A 20,661-nucleotide genomic window follows, 5' to 3' on the forward strand; every position below is an offset into this window, starting at 1 on the left:
TATTAGTACAAAAATCCAAAGATATTCATCAAGTTTCTTAAAAATCTAATATTTACCCTGAAATTTTAACAGGTCTGCCCAAAGATCAATTTGTGGGAGTATAGTATGTGCATAAATGAAAATGCTACTTAAAAAGAGGAATAACAAGGGAGAGTGCACTTCAATATAAAACATATAATACTCACACATGCCATTTATGCTCTTGTGGTCTCCTTCACATTGAGTGCATGTTGTCTTTGGATTGGATTCTCGGTTATGCACTTTTTCCTGCTTCACAAAAACATACTGCTATCTCAGATTAGAAAATCTCCGTGGTTTCCAAAATCTGATGATTACTGAGAATTAGTCAGAGATGTATTTTGCATAAAAGAGTGAACCCATGACACACTGCCTTATACAAAAAGCCTAATTAATTATATTTAATTATTGTACTATTCTGAGAAACACTACTCCAAAAATAGAGTCCTTCACTGAAAAATATTCTCTGATACATCATCCCAGGTTCTTTTTTTGTCCATCAGCAGGGGCTTTGAAGAACAATTATTTATCTTGTAATTAAATTGGAAGAAGAATTATTATCTATATATATTTATCAGTTTTCATTCTTATTCAGTTATTATTTACTTTGGTACTAATAATAGTGTTCTGTATACCTACTATTTAATCATATGTGCAAGCAAAATGTATTTATTGAACATATCTCATAATGCATTACAAAGAAGTAATTTTAACACAAATTGAACAACTTAAATTAATATGAAAGATGAAATCATGTTTCACATGACAATTTTTCAATTATATTTCTACAACAAAAGGAATACCTTTTGCAAGATTGGTTGTTGATTAAAAATTAAGGTGCATGGGCATCTACAGTACTTCTGGATGGTATTTCAGTGCATTTAAGACCAATACAAGGTTACACTTAAAATCCTGAATTATGTATCAACAAATGCCTATTCAAAGGCTTAATTCATTCTTGCATGTATACAAACATATAATGCACAATTCAGTGGCTGATGGTCAGGTAAGAGCTAGTTTTTTCCTACACAGAGATAAAAAACAGTTCATAGTGGTGAATCCCTGTACACATATATGCATGCAAAGCTGTTAAAATAGTACCTGGTGTAAATGAAAACGTGTGAAATTTGACTGAATATATTTATTTTCAAAATTATAAACTGCAATTCTCCACCAACCAGTGGTATCCACAGTGGTGTACAACACAAATATGACAGAATAAATCATTATAAAGAGAACCAATAACTGAAAATAGACTGCAACACAAGCAACAGCTTACATTAAGAGTTAGTCTGAAAAAGATGTACAAAAATTACATTGGTTAAAAAAATAAAATAAAACTAGGACTAATCACCCTCAACTTACATACACTCTCTTGAAAAACAACTTTAAACTAGGCATCAACATGTTAAACTAAGTCAGAGAACAATGTGTTCTAAAAGAAAGTCCCAATAATTTTGGACAGTTTCGTGATGGCTTCACAGACACTGAGAGTCAGTTTATGCGTTATCACAGCAGCGAAACATTCTCTCAGGCTGCTTAATTAATATTTGAGTGAAGAAACTGTGCAACATGGTTCCTTCTAATGAAAATTTCTGTGCTGGACCAACCTTTTGGAAATCCTCCCCGCAGTAACTGGACCAACCTATGCAGCAGCTGTACCAAAAAGTTACAACTGAAATCATGGGGGGTGGATCCTGCCCCATCCTACCACTACCACTACCACTCCACTGAGAAAAGTCTGAAGCCTTCCTCCAACTGAAGTGGTTTTTCAGTGGAAGAAGGCTCCTTGGAGGATGGGTGGTTCTACCCCACAGGAAGAATTATCACTATGCAGCAGAATAGAAGGGTGGAGGAGGGAGCATGACTATGGTGGAAACAAACACGGTATCAAATTCTTTGTTTTCAGTGTTATTAACATAGTTGAAGTGGATGGATGGGAAAATAAGAAATTACAACAGCTTTATTGAGCAATTACTGTTGCCATCTGCTGCTGACTGCAAGAGGACTGAAGAAATATATGTTACTTCCCAGGGGGTCCTAGAGTAAACAGAAGACATGGGTTCTTCAACAACAGTCCTATTATATATTTGTAACTCCGACAGGTTTCAAGGGGACATATTTAGGTACCTTCCCACCTAGGATTGCAGTTTCTAAGTAAGTCCACTTGCCAAGCTACCTATCTATTGAATAGTCACATTAACATAGGTCTACTGTAATAGTTATTGAGTACTTTCCAGTTGCAAATTGTTCAAATCTTTTTCCTGAAAAAGTTTGAGTACTCCAGTGAAAAACCAACACACTCAAAATAACTGCGAGGAATATTAAAAACTTAACTGCATATTTAAATGGTTGCTGTATCAAGCTAATGTGCAAAACTTTTCACCGTTTAGATCTTAATTTTGTGCAACTCATTACACTATATTTTAATTACTGTTTTAAATTTTAATGTCAGAGATAATTTTGTTTATTTCAAATATCATATTAAAAACAAACTTTACTCAGGGTCCTGCCATGCAAACACACTCCTGACACCATGAAACTGCTTAGACCTTCTCAAGCAATCTTTGATGCCAAAAAAGAAAACTGCATAATCACTGTTGCAACAGTATTTCATGCTCATTGTAGTGATATACTTTCTGTGTGAACACAGTTACTGCTTGGCTCTTTCTCTTTAATTTATTAACAATAATTTATTACTCTGAAGCAGGCCAATTTCTTTCACCATCAGTTTGTATTTGTGCTGCATTCAAAAGAGTACCTAGGCGCCACAAATAAATACAGAACAAGGGGAACTCATCTGAGAGGTGAAAAATAATTTGATCAAGGTTCTTCAGAAACTTATTTTTCTCGTCTTCATCGCTGACTGAACTAGCAGCATTTTCTTGTCCCGTCCCTCTTTGAAGAAGCTGTTCCAAAACTCTACACAGAAAGAAAATATTTTCATACTGAATAGCATACTTGGCTTGAACCTAGGAAGAACAACAAACAAACAGGAAAAACCATCAGCACATATATTATAATGAGCCTTAAATATCTGGGAGGGCTGGGTAAAAACTTCACAAGCTCAAATATGCACCTACATCACTTAATTTATTAATACTCCCAGATGAGGATCAAGGATCCAGGATTTTCTCCTGCCAATTAAACGTTCTTTTTGCACTAACCATTGATGGAGTGGGAGAACAGACTGGTCATTAATGTTGGGAGTGAGTGTGCTGTAGTGGTTAAGAATGAAGGATTCTGATCTGCAGAACTGGGTGTGATTTTCCCACTCCTCCACAGGAAGGTGGCTGGGTGATTTTGGGCCAGTCATAGTTCTCTCAGAACCATCTCAGTCCCACCTACCTCACAAAGTGCCCGTTGTGAGGAGAAGACAAGATTGTGATTGTAAGCTACTTTGAGACTTTTTAAGGTAGAGAAAAGTGGGTTGTAAAAACCAACTCTTCCTCTTCTTCCTCAGTTAGTTACCTTGTTTTACCTCAGCTGCAGTTTGCTTCTATATGAAAAACACTGTTTCCCTCTGAGTGCATACATTAATTTTGTAGGGCAATTCAACAAATGGCACAGGAAGTATCCCTCTACCAGAACCATAGTCCCAGTCCTTTCAGCCTTGCAGCTGTCTGATGCCACATCTGAAACTATAAATAATTTAAGCTTTTACAAAACATTGCTGAAGAGCCTATGATAATGCTCTGGGCAATGTTTAGCAAGTTTTTGGTTTGTTTGTTGGATGGACATTCAGTAAAAAAGCTTCAGAGTTTTATCTACTCTGAAATTTTACCTAGGTGGGTAGTCTCTGTTGTGATCTGGATTTTTTTTTTAAGTTAAGAACAGGTCTTGGCTGATTTTTGTTATTTGCTAGCCCCCCCCCCCCCATTAATTAGAAGTAGTTATCACATTTTATTTGAAATGCAACATTTTATAGGGAATTTCCTGTCATTTAGACCTGTTTTCCTGACTTTCTACAGGCCTGCACTATTATTCAATTCTTCTAGGGATTCTGTGTTAGCTTAACTTTTCTAAAAGCTGTTTTAATCCTGTGATATTACATAGGTTTTGGTAACTTTGATGACACCATCCTTTAATCATTATGTAGTCTGGGCATATTAGGAAAACAATCCTTTAAAGAAATACATGCTCAGAATAATTATACTTTGAATATCTATAACATGGATCATTAAGTCTCCACAAAACAAGTGATGTAAAAAAGAAGTTATTTAAATGTATTATGCAAAAAAAATTATCTTGTGGGTGGGAGAAAAATTATTTTAAAGTTGAACCTCTCAAAAGACAAATTGCTCTGATGGAGGGCAAAACTGCACCATCTGTTATTTTGAGTGTATTAGTACAGAGTACTGATACAAAGAAATGGACCAGATTGGTTTGACCTGAGTTACCAATGGGAAATGAAGTCTTTAAACTCACAAATTTCAATAGTTCAATCTGAAAACAGATTCATTGCATTCCAATTGTGAGTTGAAACAGTGCTTTTCAACCTAACTACCTTCAGATAATACTTTCCACATCAACTTATCTGAGGAGGGCTTTGAGGTCACAGTAGAAGTTACCACCAACCTCTCACTCGTTGCTGCAATATTTTTTCCCCTTTTTGGACAGTTACAATTGTAGAAGAGTTGGCTTCCCTTAATATACAGTTGTCATGCCCACAATGCTGGGATTAGGGGTGCAGCATCCTCTGCAATCTGGAAAACCATGTAAAATTGCGAGCTGTGGGCTGCAGGTTTTTCAGGTGACCAGTGTGTGACAGCAGCTATTTGGCTTCTCTGAGCAGCTTCTATCCACCTGCTCAAGAGGTGGTGGATGGTGGCATTGGCAGCGGCGACCCCTTAATAGCAGCAGACATGGGGGGCTTTTAATAGGCAGGGCCCATGTTGTGGGGTTGTGGATCATGGGGGGGGGGTCCTGCGCTGACCTGTGATCAATCAAAACCATGTTGTAGAAAGTTGCGGAAAGTTGCAATGTGGGACAGACAACTGTATGTGATTAGTTTCCCCTGCCAGAATCAGAAACAGTGGCATGTGACCCAAAGTAGCATGTGACCCAAAGAGATGATCCCACTGTTATTGTTTAGGAGAAAAAGAGGGAGAAAGGACACAAAGACTGCTCTTAGCTGGTCCTGTGGTTTCCTTTTGGTGGCAGCTATGAGTCTTTCACATAACTTTGTTTCTTTGTTGGTGTTAGTTGTTAAAAAGTGAATATTCTACCATAATACAATCCCCCGCCCCAGCATGTGCAATAACATGTGCAATAACAGAAGAAACATTTTGTAACACAGGTTCAAAACTTCTAACTATGAATATATTTTAAAATTTAGAACTCAGTTTATCATCTCAATATAACCAGATTTGGGATTTAATGCTTAAAGACATCACTTTGCCTTAAGACCACCCAAATGAGTACTGTGCTGAGATTGAGTAAAGTGGGTACAGAATTCACATACCATGAGCGTAACCACTATGATATAACATCTTCCAATTTAATTCAGTAACTAAAAATTAACGTCATTGTCTTTGACTGTATCTCAGTATAATAAGAGAATTATTTAAAAAAACCCAAAAATATTGCCTTGTAGCAGTGATCTTGCTGTAGCCATTGTTCAAATCAAACCTTCACACTTCTTTAAGTGCTCCTAGTTTAACTAGCATGAAGATAGGTCTGAGTCATTATTTCTTGCTTCATGCACATTTTGTTTGTGATCTTTGAGCACCACAAGCTATTGGTATTTCTGTTAGTCTCCTTCAAAGGGTATAGGAAATGATCTTTCTAACTGATAAAACTGTTTTATACTCCAAAATTAACACCTACATTTGTTGTCAAAAACAGGAAAATGAAACATACAGCATATTCAGCTTTCCAGCTTCTGGAAGGACTTAATAGGACATATGAAAGGGCTTAATAGAACATATGGAAGGAATGAGCAACCATTATCACCATTTATGTCAGAATCAGAGATCTTCCAGTTTTCATACTTACTGGAGATGGCAGCTATCCTAGGGGGAGGGGGAGAAAGAACAAATAGAATCTTATGATATCATAATGATTAACAAATGGTGGCATGAGATTATGTAGGACAGCACATTCTTCATCAGACCACTGGGCAGTGAAGATAATGTGTATGCATATGTGTAATTCATTCAATGGTTAGACTTGACAACACACATAAAGGAAAGCAAGACGGTAGTATGTGTGCGAACATGCCAGAATGGGTATCATATCAAACTTGCAGGTATGACAAATCACTTTTTAAAAAGTTCCTCCAAACACAAAAAAGTAGGAAACCACTACAGCAAGAACAGGCTATGCTTAACACCCCCAATCCCAATGCATTAGTTTCTGGCTTCCAATGGGACAGTGATGTGTCAAGTCTAACCGTTGAATGAATTACACATATGCATACACATTTGGGTTAAACATGTCAAAATTCACAAAATGCCTAACTTGACTCTGCTGGTGTGTCACACCTCCCCCCCCAAACAAAAGAGAAATATTTTTTACATATTCATTAAGTTTTTTTTAAATACAGTCCAATAATGTGTAGTGCTATGTATTATATAAAGAAACATCAAATAATTATAAAAATGAAACTCAAACATAGAGCATAGCTATTGTCAGGTGTTGTTGAATGCTGATGTGTCACTCAAAACAAGCTGTGTCATTTTTGACACATGTGTCATAGGTTCACCATCTCTGCAATAGGGTTTATATAGAGAAACATTTTAAAATGATATCATCATTATACATTCTACTGTAACACTTCATTATGTATTCTGTAAATATAGTTGGGCGCACATTCTGAAATCTCAAGACCACAAAGAAGTCCCTTCTTGTCAGGACAAATGTCAATGAAATATGAAGTCCAAGATATTTTCCTTTTCATGTCCACAAAGCTATTTCAGAGCAACCACAGAGTACTGGTTCTCTGTGATGATCAACACTATGGAGCAGGCTTAATTCTTAAATGAGATAAAGTTCAAATACTTATTATACTTGAGGATACTTTTCAGGAATGAAAATGGTTCATAACTTTTAATATGTAAAACATTTTCACTTCAGGAAAACGGCTTGCAGCAGATTTTGACAACCTCCACAACACGTGTCAAGCCACCAAGTAGGAATTTTAGCAAATAAACTGAGTGAACATACTTGTGCTTGCTTACTAACGATCAACATTTCATTTCTACAATCTGAAGCGCTTGATCTGTTAACTTATAAAAGAAGTGGCTGAGATTCTCTACAGAATATAAAGACAAGATTAAATAAGGGAAAGCGTCTAGTAAACATTTCACACAGATTTTCAGTCACACTTCAAACCTACTTGCATCAACGCATACCGTTAAATATTATTGGCTAAGGCAGCCAAGATAACAGCAGTTTAGACTATAAGGAGTAGACTATGCCAATATACTCTTAGTGGCTGTCTTCCAAATGTTTTACTCTGTACTGGCTATCACATGAAGGCTACTTCAAATTGCTCAATGAAGCAGCTGTCACATAGCAAACTCTATCGAAAGCTTTTTATGCAAACTGAGCCATTTTGATCATATCACAACAGGCCTTTTATAGCCAATTGTGGAGATGTAAGGAAACTGGCTATGGTGAACTGCTGTACACATATGGCTTACTGTTTGGTGACACCACCCAGGTTTTGGTTCAAGGTTTTGGAGACATTAGGCAAGGTGATCACTATTGACCCTTCAATCATGTGCACACTCACATAGTTTCTCCTGGAAGAGGGAGTAGAGCACACTCCCTTGAGTTCTTTAATGCCCCAAACAAGAGTGTGAACAGGCTGGATTCTACATCCTCCATCCTTTTGAGCAGGGAATGAGAGGCTGTTCCAGAGACCCCTCAACATAATGGTAGGGAGAACATGGAAGTTCTGATAAAACCATTAGAACAAGAAAATCAATACTGCACTCAGTATAATAAACAAAAGAAGAGTTACCAACTAGGTACTTACAATCCATGACATTTATTGTTGCATGATGTCTCCTCCCATCCCCCTCCATCCTAGGGCACATGCAAACATCTTTAGCAACATTCCTCCCTGTCATTCTTGCTGGAAAACACACACAGGAGAGACAGCTTCACAATGGACTGACTGAAGTTGGCCCGCAGGGGTCGCAAGGAAGAGGCGAGACGCGGTGATATCATCCGGTGGAGAGAGCCAGCAGCAGGAAGCGCGGGATCCTTGGATCTGGCAACTCTGCCGTGTGCTAGTCCCTGGCACCTTTTATTAGGGTTTCTCTGGGGGCGTGTAAGGGAGGTGAACAGGCAGGAAAGCGGGAGAGCGGGAAAGCGGGAGATCGTCATGTGATGCATGATCTCATGGGGCTGCTACGTGCAGGAGGAAGCGTCCGCGTCTGGGTCTAATCCATACCTGGGGGCAAGAGCCCCTTTGTCCCTTTGTCTGGGACACCAGGTGACCGTGAGTCAGGTAGTTCATGACCTGTGACTCACGGGGGACCGGGGGGTGGGGGAGCGTGTGCGCCCAGAAGGCCGCAGCTGGCACAGGCATTCCATGCGCTCTATCTGCGGTTCTGCTGGGTTCGCTGGCTCACCCCTACACTGACCAATCAGCCACCCCAATGAACTGGCCAAACAAAGGAACATGTCCCCTTTTCAGACTCCACATCACATGGGCTCCTGGGGCTTTAGCCAGTCAGGGTGCCAGGTGCTAAGGCTCAAGCCCACCAGAACAGAGATCCTCAAATCAAGAGTCAAAGAGTTAGTGTGTTTTTCCTATTGGTTGTGAAGGATCCTCTTTATACATCCTCTCAGCCAGAGACAGCAATGTGCCCTTCTATAACTATAACTGTAATAGCACCTGTCACCCTCCTTCTCATCTATCACACAGCTACTTACCAGATAGTGAAGATTCAAAAACAATGAACAGCAAATGATTATGTTCTCCCCCTAAGTTGGTAAACACAATGTCCTGAATGATCAGAAATTCAGTAAACGGTTTTGTTCTTTAAATAGGCAAAATAAGCTGCCAACTTTAATGACCAGGTGGTTAATGTGCAAGTGCAAAGCTGCTCAACATGGTATTGTGCTAGAAAACAAACTCAAGGTAACATTGAGACCATCTGATCAGGAGCTTGCCTTCCAAATGAATGAGGGCGTTCAATCAAAGACAGGGCTGCCAAGGACCAACATGGGCCCTTGGACAATGATTCCATCTGCCCCACCCTCACCCAGACCCAAACCAAATATCATAACAAAAAAATCACTCAGCTGGCTGTTACCACACATCTATAATAATTTAAAAGATCCCCATGTCCATCTGCCTGTCCATTTGTGGCAAGCATAAGTCATCATAAAATAAAACTAGGAAGCTCAAAATTGGTGGAGGGGGAGCATCCTTTTATTACTTTGATAGATTTGGGGAAATATTAACTCCCTCTGCTGTGCATAATATTAACAATGGTTTGCTGCTATATTGCTATTAAATATGTTCTAAGTTGCCAGCTAGGATGCATGAGAAAGATTAAAACAGAAAAATAACAAGTGATTGAGGGGTAGTGGATTAGAAGTGCATTAGAAAATTTGGATCTGGGAGAACCTGTAAATACAGCCAGGCACTGAAGGTTCAGTGATGGTAGAGAAAAATAAGCAACTGCATTTCATTACCCTCTGGGATCTTCTGACTGATTCCACATAAAAACACTGACAAGCAATTTCCTAAACAGATGCAAGGTCTATTTGCCATATAATTGAAATGTTGGTCTAGACTGGATGATCCCTTCCCCTACTTTCTTCCTGCATCCAATTGAGGCAGATACTGTGAGTTCTTGCTCGAGTCACTTGTAGCCAGCCCTGGCCCTGAAATCTTTGGGCATGAAAGTGTGGGAGAAAAATGTGAATAATGCAATCAGAATTTAAACATCCACTTTTTTCATTCATTCCTTTATCAAGCCTTTGTCAATATCTGTTCCTAAATATTGAGGTGGAGGGAAAGGGCTGGACTTTACTGCCCCATTCAGAGGCCTAAGGTGTGGGATGCAGCACAGCTTTGGTGCTGCCCTGCAGCCTCCAGGTTGGGGGCGGGGGGAAGAAAACAAAACAAAACAAAAACCTCCTCACTGCCATGGAGCCTCCATTGGGCTCCATGGGCGTACGCCAAGTCTAAACCCCCTGTACTGGTGTTCTGGTGGGCAAAAACTGGGAGGAAGTTTATAAAGGTTGGCTCTACCCCTGGCCTGCTCCCAGAATACCTCCACCCATGCTGACACAGTTTTTTGCACTGGTGGGCCTTGGGGCTTTTGGATTTGTGGCGTCCAGCTGCCTGGGTAAATTGCCCCTCCGCCAGGGCATTTGCCCCTTATGCTGGTGGGGTGATTATCTAGGCAGGCGCAAGTGTGCACTGGCTCCAGAGGGGAATTCCCCCCTTTAGATTGTGTTGTCCATGTGATAATTCAGGAGAAACAACTGCATTGGTAAAAATCGTTTCAATTGGTCAGGAAAATGGTTCTGAGGATATTCCGTGAAAATGAGGTGCAGATGTTTATTGTTTATTCAGAAACGTTACATGATCTTCCCTACTTTGACAATTTATAAATTCCAAAGACTTCTGGGATAATTAGACTACTATCCTAATCCATTTACAAAATCAATTTCACTTGAAATCATTAAGATATAATTTGATGGAGCTGCACATGAGATCTGTTAGAAAATGATGTAAAGATAGAGAGGAAAAAGTGGGTAGTACAATGTACAAATGTACACAAAGTGGGTAGTACAAGGAAAAATGTACAAATTCACCAGAAAGGATACTGGTGACAACATTCCTTCAATAAGGATGAAGATAAATGTTGCGAGAAAAACCTCCCCTAGTATTTCCACAGTTATTTACTGTTAGAAAAGTAAATATAGCCTGATTTGAATAACAGAATGTCTACAGTTCCTGGGGGAGGGGATTGTTTGTTTACTCAATACTGTTCCCACCAGAATCAGTCTCTCCCCTTCTGTGCCTCTTTGACTTCAATGATGTCCCTGTGTAGTCTGACATAGTAACCTTCTGAGTTGTCCAGAATGTCAGTGTTTTTAAACAGAATATTATGTTCAGTTTTGTTTAGAGCATCAAAAATTGAAATCCATAAACACCAAGAAAACTTCAACAAGAAGGAAGAGACTCTGAGAATTAACAAAACTTGGCTACCAGTAATTTAAAACACCAGAATCAAAGCCCAAGGGCAGGCTAGGTTCATGGACAATGGACTCCATCCAGACACAGGTTTGCATTCACTAAGACAGTTGCTGCTGCAGGGAATTCAAATGTGAATCACTCCCTGGACTGAAAAACCCCACCTGCAATACAATATTCTCAACCACACATTTGCATAGCAAGTTCCATCCAAACACTTACTGATTGGTTCCCCATCCTGGGACATGGACAATATATACCCTACTAAAACATTCCCTTCTCACTGGACACAGTGTGTAACAGACTTCCCTCTGTGATATACCTCTGAAGATGCCAGCCACAGATGCAGGCAAAACGTTAGGAACAAAATCTACCCGATCACGGTCACGCAGTCCGGAAAACCCACAACAACCTGCTATTTTTTCTTCAGAAGCAAAATTGTTTATTGCTCTCAAACAAAGGGTTATGGGCTCAGAAATACTGGAGTGATTTTTAAAAATAACAACGGACACATATATAAAGGTATGAAAGTTTCAGAGTTTGCTGTTACTAGTCTCACCTCAAATTACCCTTTGCGGAGATTCAGGATGTAAAATGAGCTTGTGAAAAAGGATGTCTGGGAGGCATTTGATGAGTCTCCACAGAAGAAGAATAGAAAGCTCTGAGGGGGAAAAGGGACTGAAAGGCAAGGGCAGAGATTTCTACATTTGTGAGACAGTGATTTATGTCACATAAGAGCTTTTAGGACTGCCAGGGAACTGTGGCTGAGTTTGAGAGAGTTATATGAAAGAAACACCCTTATTGAAAGATTGAACTTATCTAGGAAGCTGTTTAATTTGAAATTATAACATCATTTCCACACAACCCAAGAATTTGCTCTCCCCAATTCTTAGGCATTCAGTTCAATTCCAATTCCAATTCCTCTTATCTTTCTGATCTAGAATCACCTATACACAGACATGCCTTTATAATAGAACTCTTTCCCATCATCTGTTCTTTCTGGGAGATTTCTCCTTGTACCATACTCCATGCGACTTTGTGCTTGTGGGGGAGAAATGCCAGATTTTATCCCCCACATACTTTTTGACTGTCAGCCAGAGGTGTAGCAAGGGGAGAAAGTGCCCGGTGCACCGGTGCATCCTCCACCCCTGTCTTGCCCCGGAATGCCCCCACCTTGCCCTGAAACATCCTCACCCCCAGAATGTCCTTGCCACCCCACAGGGGTGCACGCCTGGTGTGTTGCGCCACCTATCCCCCAGAGCTACGCCTCTGCTGTAAGCCCTCTAAGGACTTATGGGAGAAACTTATTTTCCCAGTGGTCCAGGTCAGCAAAACTCAAAGAAAAAAAGAAACAATTTGCTCTCCACGTGTCTGATAGAGATCCACAACTTACAAGCTTGGTTGCTCAGTACTTCTCAAAGATTTTGAAAATGAAAAATGTAATTATGAAATTTTAAAATGAAGACCTGTACAAATTATAACATAATCACTAATTTGACCTTTCTTAATATCAATTTTAATAACTATTACCATTTTAGCCTATAAATCTTTTTGACTACATGTATATATTAACTTTATGCCAATAGTATTTGTACTCATACTTGTAATTTTAATTTAAATGGAGGAGATCTAGAATTCATTTAAGTCAAGTATTTCAATTAGTGGATTATTTAAATATTATAGACAAGAAATTTGATAAACAGGACAAAGTTACTTTAATTTTGCCACGTCTGTCTGAAAGTTAATATTCTTTGATACATACTAGAGACTAAAGATGATCTTTCTATCTAGTGGCTTATTGTTCCCCAGAGGCAGAGTATGCTTCTGCTTCAGAGGTATAGGGAAGCACTGTGGCTTGCTCAGATTTTGGAAGACCTGAGAATGCCAGAAACAAAGCCCATTCAGCTCATGGAAGACAACTAAAGTTGTTTAAAATTGGGGTAGTCTAAAAAAAATACACATGCAAAATACATAAGACATCAGATGCCATGCTATAAGAGATTTAAACCAGAAAAGGTTTGTCAAGATGCAGCATTGTGCAACAGTGGAGATGACAGCTGACATTCTGACAACGCCTCTTCCAAGACACAGTTCTGAACAAGCTTGAATGAAACAAAATTTAGTTCATTCAAATTAGGCTCATTGAGAAGGGGATTGTTAGAAAAATCAATGAAGCCTGATGTGAATAACAGTGCCGACAGTTCCTAGAGGGAGGGAGTTGTTTACTCAGTACTGTTCTCTCTGGAATCAGCCCCTCCCCTCTGTACCTTTTCAAATGTTGTTTCTTCAAAATGTTAACTGCCGCTTTCTGCTATCTGCTTACTGTATATTGTTGTTTTTCAGCTGTAACGTTATGCTGAAGTAAAGCTGTTTTTTTCTCCAGAAGTAAAATTATTTATCCCTCTCTAATATTTACAGTTTCCTGGGAATTGTTATCACCTGTTTATTTACTTATTTATATTTTGCCTAGAACTGCTGAGAACCACCATAGGCCCCTGGACAGAATTCCAAGTGCCCCTGCCCCCCCAATGACCCTGATCCAAAACAAACATAATTTTAAATAATCACTTGGCTTTTTGCTGCTGTGAATAGAATAATAGTTACCTGGGAAAAAGCCCTGCTGAATTAAGTGAGATGTCAGACTCTCTCAAACAGTGGAAATTGCTATCAAGTCAGGGGCAGCTTATTCAGAGGTTTGCCGTAAGTACCCTGGGAAGGGTGAATCCACTGGTGTGACAAGTGTGCCGCTCCCTCCATGGATTCACCCCCTTTGGGTGGGGCCCTCACTTTATTTATTTATTTATTTATTTATCATATTTATATACCGCCCTCCCCCAAAGGCTCAGGGCGGTGTCCATCAGTCATAAAAACAATTTAAAACATATAATAATACATACAATTCTAAAACTTGCAGATGGCTTCAACCCCTCTCTCCCCCCTTTGTGTACCCACAGAGGCCAGATGTTCTTTATGGTGAAGTTGAGATTATCCCGGCTGGCCAAATGCCTGGCGGAACAGGTCCGTTTTACAGGCCCCGTGGAAACTCTGTAAGTTCCGCAGGGCCCTGATCTCACTCGGAAGCCTGTTCCACCAGGTAGGGGCCAGAGCCGTAAAAGCCCTGGCCCTTGTAGAGGCCAGCCAGATCGCCTTGGGGCCAGGGATCACCAGTAGGTCCGCCTCCGATGAGTGGAGGGGCCTAGAATGGCGATATAGGGAGAGACAGTCCCTCAGATACGGATGGGCCATGTCCAAATGCTGGGCCCCTTTCATCCCTTCCCCCTCCCTCTCCTCCCTTGCATGCCACCCCTACTTTTTCCCCTCCCCCCTTCTGCTCCTGCACTTTTTATATCGGGGTCCCTCTTTATTGATGGGACCCACCGTTTCCCTTTTGGGGAGGTTTTAAATTTGAGTTCCGCTGGGCACCTTTACTTTAATCTACTGTATTAACCGCTGTTTTTAAAGGGTTTTAGTAGTTTACTGAATTGATAGTGCTTATGTTATTATAATTTCCTTATTGAATCTTCTGTTGTACACCACCCAGAGTCCTCCGGGGATAGGGCGGTTTAGTAAACTAAAAAATAAATAAATGAATGAATGAATGAATGAATGAATGAATGAATGAATGAATGAATAAATAAAGCTAAGATGTCTAAATAGAGACTGTAGAGGAAGAGATAACTTCTCCCCTCTCTGCATGGGTCAGGACCTTGAGAACACTCATAACTCAGAGGCTAAAAATCTTTTAAAATATCTTTTAAGGGTTTTATTGACTTCAAAGTCCATTCAATAAACCAAAAATTACTGGCAGGCAATCAGTTCTTCAAGAACCCGCACCTTAAAACCAAAACATAAAATGCATCCTTAGACATACAAATGGTAAATCCATGAACAATCAAGTATACAAAAACATAGTTACAAAATCAGCAGCCATAAATGCAAGAGACTAGAAGGGAAGAGGATAGGTGGATTCACCTCTTGAAAGACAGTTAAAGTAAAATTACCTCTCAAGTGATCTATATCACCCAATCAGGAATTTGAGCCAATTAACCTCAAACAGATTGTATGACTCATCCTTCCTATTGAGTGCCAAACCCATCTTTTGTTAGAGAAACTTTGTGCAGCTGGTCCATGGCCTTCAATTAACTGTTGCTTAGTGCTAAGTAAAAAACATTGGGAGAAAGTAAAGACAGAAAATTATTGTGAGAACTGCAGCACCAGAACTAACAACCCTCATTGGTTTAGCTGGGGTAATAATGGCAATTCCTCCACAGAGGCTTTTGCACTTTGATCACAGAAGTCTCTGGAAAAGAAATCATGTGAAGTTGAAGGTAGCTAGAAAAGAGGAAAACCCACCATGAGATGGACTGACTCTATAAAGGAAGCCACAGCCCTCAGTTTGCAAGACCTGAGCAAGACTGTTAATAATAGGGTATTTGGGAGGACATTAATCCATAGTGTTTCCATACATTGGAAGCTCCTTGACAACACTTTGCCCTCACACACATGTGATGAAATAGATTCTAACCATGAATTCTGGAGCTACATGTTGGGTATGTGTGCAGACACTAGATTCCTTTTTTGATTTTTCCAAAACAGATTAACATGGCTGCCCTTCTAGAATTTGTCTTTACTAGTTACTCAGTTTGTGCAAAGATCTCTCTAGGACTTAGCCTAAGAGTTTGTTTTCAGCTCAGGCTGAATTCTGGAAGAAAAATGCTTCTGGGCATGCATAGTATGCCTTTCCCTCAACATTAAAAAAACTGCAGTGTCCTTTCTTCCCACACACTTTAATTATTCAACAGCATATTTAAAGATGCAGAGAAATCAGTGGGATCACTGAATAATAGTTTTAAACCTCTCTGTAAAAATGAGGATAGGATGCCCTGGCCCTTTCATAAGAATAAAATGTTTGCTTTGCCCCACCAGAGGTTTATCTAGTCCAGTGTCCTATTTCCTAAGCTAGTTAGCCAGCCAAATGCTTTTGGGAATGCTATCAGCTGGGAATAAAGACAACAGTCATCCTAAAAAGTTGCCCTCCAAAACATGGAGGTTCTCTTTGGTCATCAGAACCACTCATGAATCTTTCCACCTCCATGAATCTAATTCCCTTAAAAAATTCTGAACCAGTAAGTTTCACCTCATCATAGTTTATTCAATGAATTCATTATGCAATACATTATGCAATACAAAACTAAAACATTCATCAAATGCATCAACTATTCCACATTTGTAACCTTTAATACAGATTAATACAGATCACAGTTCATACAAAGTATGGACCCCTTCACTGCTTTGATGGATTCTTGGGAAAGATTAACCTGGTGCAGAGGTTTTATATTCTGTAATGTGTCTTAGTCACAGCAAACACAGCAATCCTCAGACATGCTCATAGGACAGCAGTAGAGTTTAAGAGAGAGAGAAGCCTGTAGACACCAAGTCTCTGAACATAGACAGAGAACAAGAACTACAAGAGAGCAACAATGATGATTGACACCAGGCTTAATAAATATCAGGTGTTCTAGGAGAACAATCCTACTTAAAAGAACACACATCACATATTCTATTATGAAGTAAGTTTAAACTTTCCAGCTATGGTAGAAATGAGAAGAAATGAGGCTGGGTGGGAGGAAGGGACAAACAATGGAAGCCTACTAGGTTGATTGATGAGCTTAGGAACAAGTGCTGTGTTAAGTGCTGTCAACTTGCTTCTGACTTACAGTGACCATATGTATTAATGACCTCCAAACCATCCTATTGCTAACAGCCTTACTCAGGTCTTGCAAACTGAGGGCTGTGGCTTTGCCTTGTGGGAAAAGTTAGCAGTCGTGAAGAACTTTCTTTAAAAATTGCCCAAAATGATAGCCAATAGCACCAACCAGGCAATCAGAGCTTCTGTCTGTTTGTTGTGCTTTGCCTGCACCCCTAGTGGCTGCGGTGAACAACTGCACTAAAATCGATATGTTAAATGCAGGATGGTTATAGTTTCGCCTGGTCCTCAAGCTAACTTGTTCCCAGGAACTTTGTATTCCCAGTTGCCACCCTCTTGGCAGCTCTTAGTCTGCCTTTCTCACAATGATTCAGAGTGGATTAACAGAAGACCTACAATGAACAATGCTACAGACCACAATTAAAAAACGACGTGGAGGACAAACTGCTTACAGCAAGGTATGCTACAAACAATGCATAAAGTGGAATTACAGAGGTAGAGAACAATGCTGGAATAATACCTAAACATGATAGCAACAGACTACAATCCTATTCCATTATAAATGTCATGCCCCCACAGAGGCTTTTGTTATTTCCCCATTAAGATTCAGTTTCCCCATAGTTAGCATGGTTTTAGTTCATTGTTAAGTCTTCTAAGGGAGGGTATTTTAGTTAGCCCCTGTCCCTTTAAGACATTTCCCAATAAGCTGTTTCCCTCTTCACCCAGCAATCCCCTGTTTTAGTTCTAGCCAGTCAGTCAGAGTGAGGTGCCAAAGGTAGTTGGAGACTGGAATATTCGTGACGTACATATTAGTATATGGTGGTCTGTAGAGCACAAGTTAAGTTTAACAGCAGTTAGAACTAGACAAGGACTGAAAGGACTGAAAGGAAGCAAGACACAGTGGACTTTCTTGAAAGCAGCCAAGAGAAGACACAGTCTACAGCTTCAAACCCGCTCAAGACAAGCAAGTACTCTGATTTAGATAGACCCAAGGGAGGAGTTGGGATCTTAATTCTCTCAAGTAATAAACCTATTGTTAAACTGTTGAACCTGGCTTGTGTCTCCCCCACTCTGTCCCAGCCAAGTACAGGGCACCAAAAATAGATTCACTTGGGGGGCAGAACAATAAAGTGTGCCATGCTGCTACAGTTCTAATTCCTTCATAATGACACCTTGAACATTACTGTTTTGCACTTTCTGCTGTGTGGCCTTCCTTACCTCCTTCACATAAGCTATTCCACAAGGTGGGAGCCACCACAGAGAATGTACAGTTGCCAGTTGTACTAATTTAACACACTTATTCCCAAATTCCCAATTCTTTGCAATAGTAGGATTTTCCAAATGTTTAGTTCACATCAAAGCATAAACCTACATTTATTTTCACTCAAAGTTCTGGTCAGCTGGTTATTGTTTTAATTACCATTCTCATTTAGATGCTCAGAATTGTTCCTGTATAATCATTTTGTACAAATGCAATTTTTGCCTGGGGAATCAAAACATGGATATTTGCTGCCTTTTTGATACAGGCTAATTAGAAGTATATCATCCATTTTACACGGAGAGAAATTACATGAAGCCAGAGTAATCAAAACAGCATTTTTTAAAATAGGATCCTGCTTCATTTTTTCATTTCTGGCCTGAAGAGGAAACAAAGAACAAAATTTCAACTTAAGTCTCTCTTCTGTGTTCTGGATGAGAGTCTAACAAAGTGCACCAAACTGGATTTTTCTTCTTAGTGTTAACTGAACATCTGCTCTTAGACACAGATCAGCAAAGCTACCCACACAGGGTCTGATGCCTATTTCAAACAATTTTTTAAAGAAAAGTAAAAGAAAGAAATAACCAGAAACCCCAAAGGCAAGGTGGAAAACTTTAACTTGATGTTGGTTAAATCAAGTTGTGCTACTTTCTCATTTAGTTTATGCAGACGTTCTGCAGAGCAGAGCTCTCAGAGAATAAGCTTTGTGAGCATGGAATTAGTCCAAATTTGAGATACATGAAAAAAAAATAGATTGCAGTTCCTTAGAGGTTCAGCAGCCTATGCAGCTCTACCCAACAGTAGCCCAAACTGAGAGTCATTTTGCCAAATGAAATATGCAATTACTTCTTTTACTTCAAAAGGACATTGATGGAAGCTTAATGATTCCCTACCCACCCTACCCAATGTAATTTCAAACCTGAATTGATCTGGCGTGAGATAGGAAATAAAATCGCTTTCTTCTACTGCTTCTCCACAAATTGCTTCATTGCTGATACCATAACTTTTAAAGAAAAAAATCTGCATACTTTTTATATTGAACTATCTAAAAGGTAAAAGCTCAAGACAAACTGAGGGGGTTAAATGCATTAAATCCTTGTAGTTTTGTGAATGTAAACATTTTCCTTACCTCTGTAGCTCTAACTGCGGGATGCAATAGTTTGGGGATTAAAGTAAAATTCTCCTTTTCTTTCCTTTGAAAACAGTTAAATGATTCTCTCTTTTACTGGCTATTTTGGGAAAATCAGGTTCATAACAATATGTGTTGCAATGCTGAACAGAAACAGCAGCACTCTTCCAATGCAATTAATTTCAATACCTGACACTTTAAATTAAGAAATAATCTGAAGAAAAATTCTATCCTGTTTGAACTTTATTTGATAGAAGGTATGATGAAGTGGCTCAGCATTTTTGTCCTTCTAGAATTGTCTGCCTCACATTATAAACAATGTCCCCAAAGTAAACAAATTTTGTGTCATTGAAGGCTTTCACTGCCGGAATCACTTGGATGTTGTGGGTTTTCCAGGTTGTTTAGCCATGTTCCAGTAGTATTTTCTCCTAACATTTCACCTGCATTCAGAGGTGAACGTACATATGCAGCCGTGCCACCCTCGCTCCTCCCCGAGTGAGGTTTTTGGAAAACGGCAGCTTCCAGCAATGCCATCCCTCCCCCCTTGCCCAATCGACTTACCGTCCCTGCGACCGTCCAGCGCGTCGCCGAGGCCTGGGGACATGCCCCCCCTGCCCTGCGACTCTGGAGCAGTCGTGCAGGGCAACGGAAGTGTCCCCTAACCTCGAGCCTCAAAACAATTAGCAGGGATCAATAGAATCTATCGAGGCGGATAGTAGCGCAGCCGTCTTCCCGGTTGTTACAGTTCGTGCGAACGGTCCTGGGGGGGTTTGGTCAGCGTCATGTACACCGACCCAACCCCCAGCGTGGCCGTGCGGAAGTGGCCTCAGATTTTCTTGGTAAGGGCTGGAATTTGGAACTCGGCCTGGCTTAGTAAATTGCATTTTTAACAGGTATCCCAGTTAATATAGGATTAAAATAGGAAACCTCAGCATGTAACAGCTCACAAAGAACATGTAGGCTGTATTTCTTATGCCAGTCGAGGGTTGGTAACCTTGAGGTGGGGCTTGGAGATCTCCCAGAATTAACTCCAGACAGCAGAGATCTATTCTCCTGGAGAAAAGGGAGGCTTTGCAGGATAGCGTCAATGCAATATATCTCACTGTCAATGGCAATATATCTCACTTCCATCCTCAAAGTCCATTCTCCCCAGGCTCCGCCCCCAAATATCCAGGATTTGCTCAACCAGAGCAAACCTTATGTTGTTTTATCATGCAAAATTGTACCTGAATCAGGCCAAGTTTGGATTTCTGACAACAAAGATCCAGCTAGCAAGTATTTGGGAGTAAACTGTTGAATCACAGTCAAGATTGTTTCTACAGAATCTTTGTTTCTAGAGAATTCATGCTGCAGTCCACAGTTTTACCTGACATGATTTC

At 39.9% G+C, this 20,661-nt stretch overlaps 1 protein-coding gene across 1 annotated transcript in view; it reads right to left on the bottom strand.

Annotated features, from left to right (window-relative positions):
• Positions 1–849: 849 nt before the first annotated feature.
• MEI4 (meiotic double-stranded break formation protein 4) overlaps positions 850–20,661 on the bottom strand; it is a 68,930-nt gene continuing 49,118 nt past the window's right edge. The window contains exon 5 of the mRNA XM_048505821.1: positions 850–2,990. Coding sequence (XP_048361778.1) covers positions 2,715–2,990 — 276 coding nt within the window. The 3' untranslated portion in view covers positions 850–2,714. The remainder of the gene's footprint in view (positions 2,991–20,661) is intronic.

The sequence above is a fragment of the Sphaerodactylus townsendi genome, linkage group LG01 (genome assembly GCF_021028975.2).
Source record: "Sphaerodactylus townsendi isolate TG3544 linkage group LG01, MPM_Stown_v2.3, whole genome shotgun sequence".
In the NCBI taxonomy this organism is placed as follows: Eukaryota; Metazoa; Chordata; class Lepidosauria; order Squamata; family Sphaerodactylidae; genus Sphaerodactylus; species Sphaerodactylus townsendi.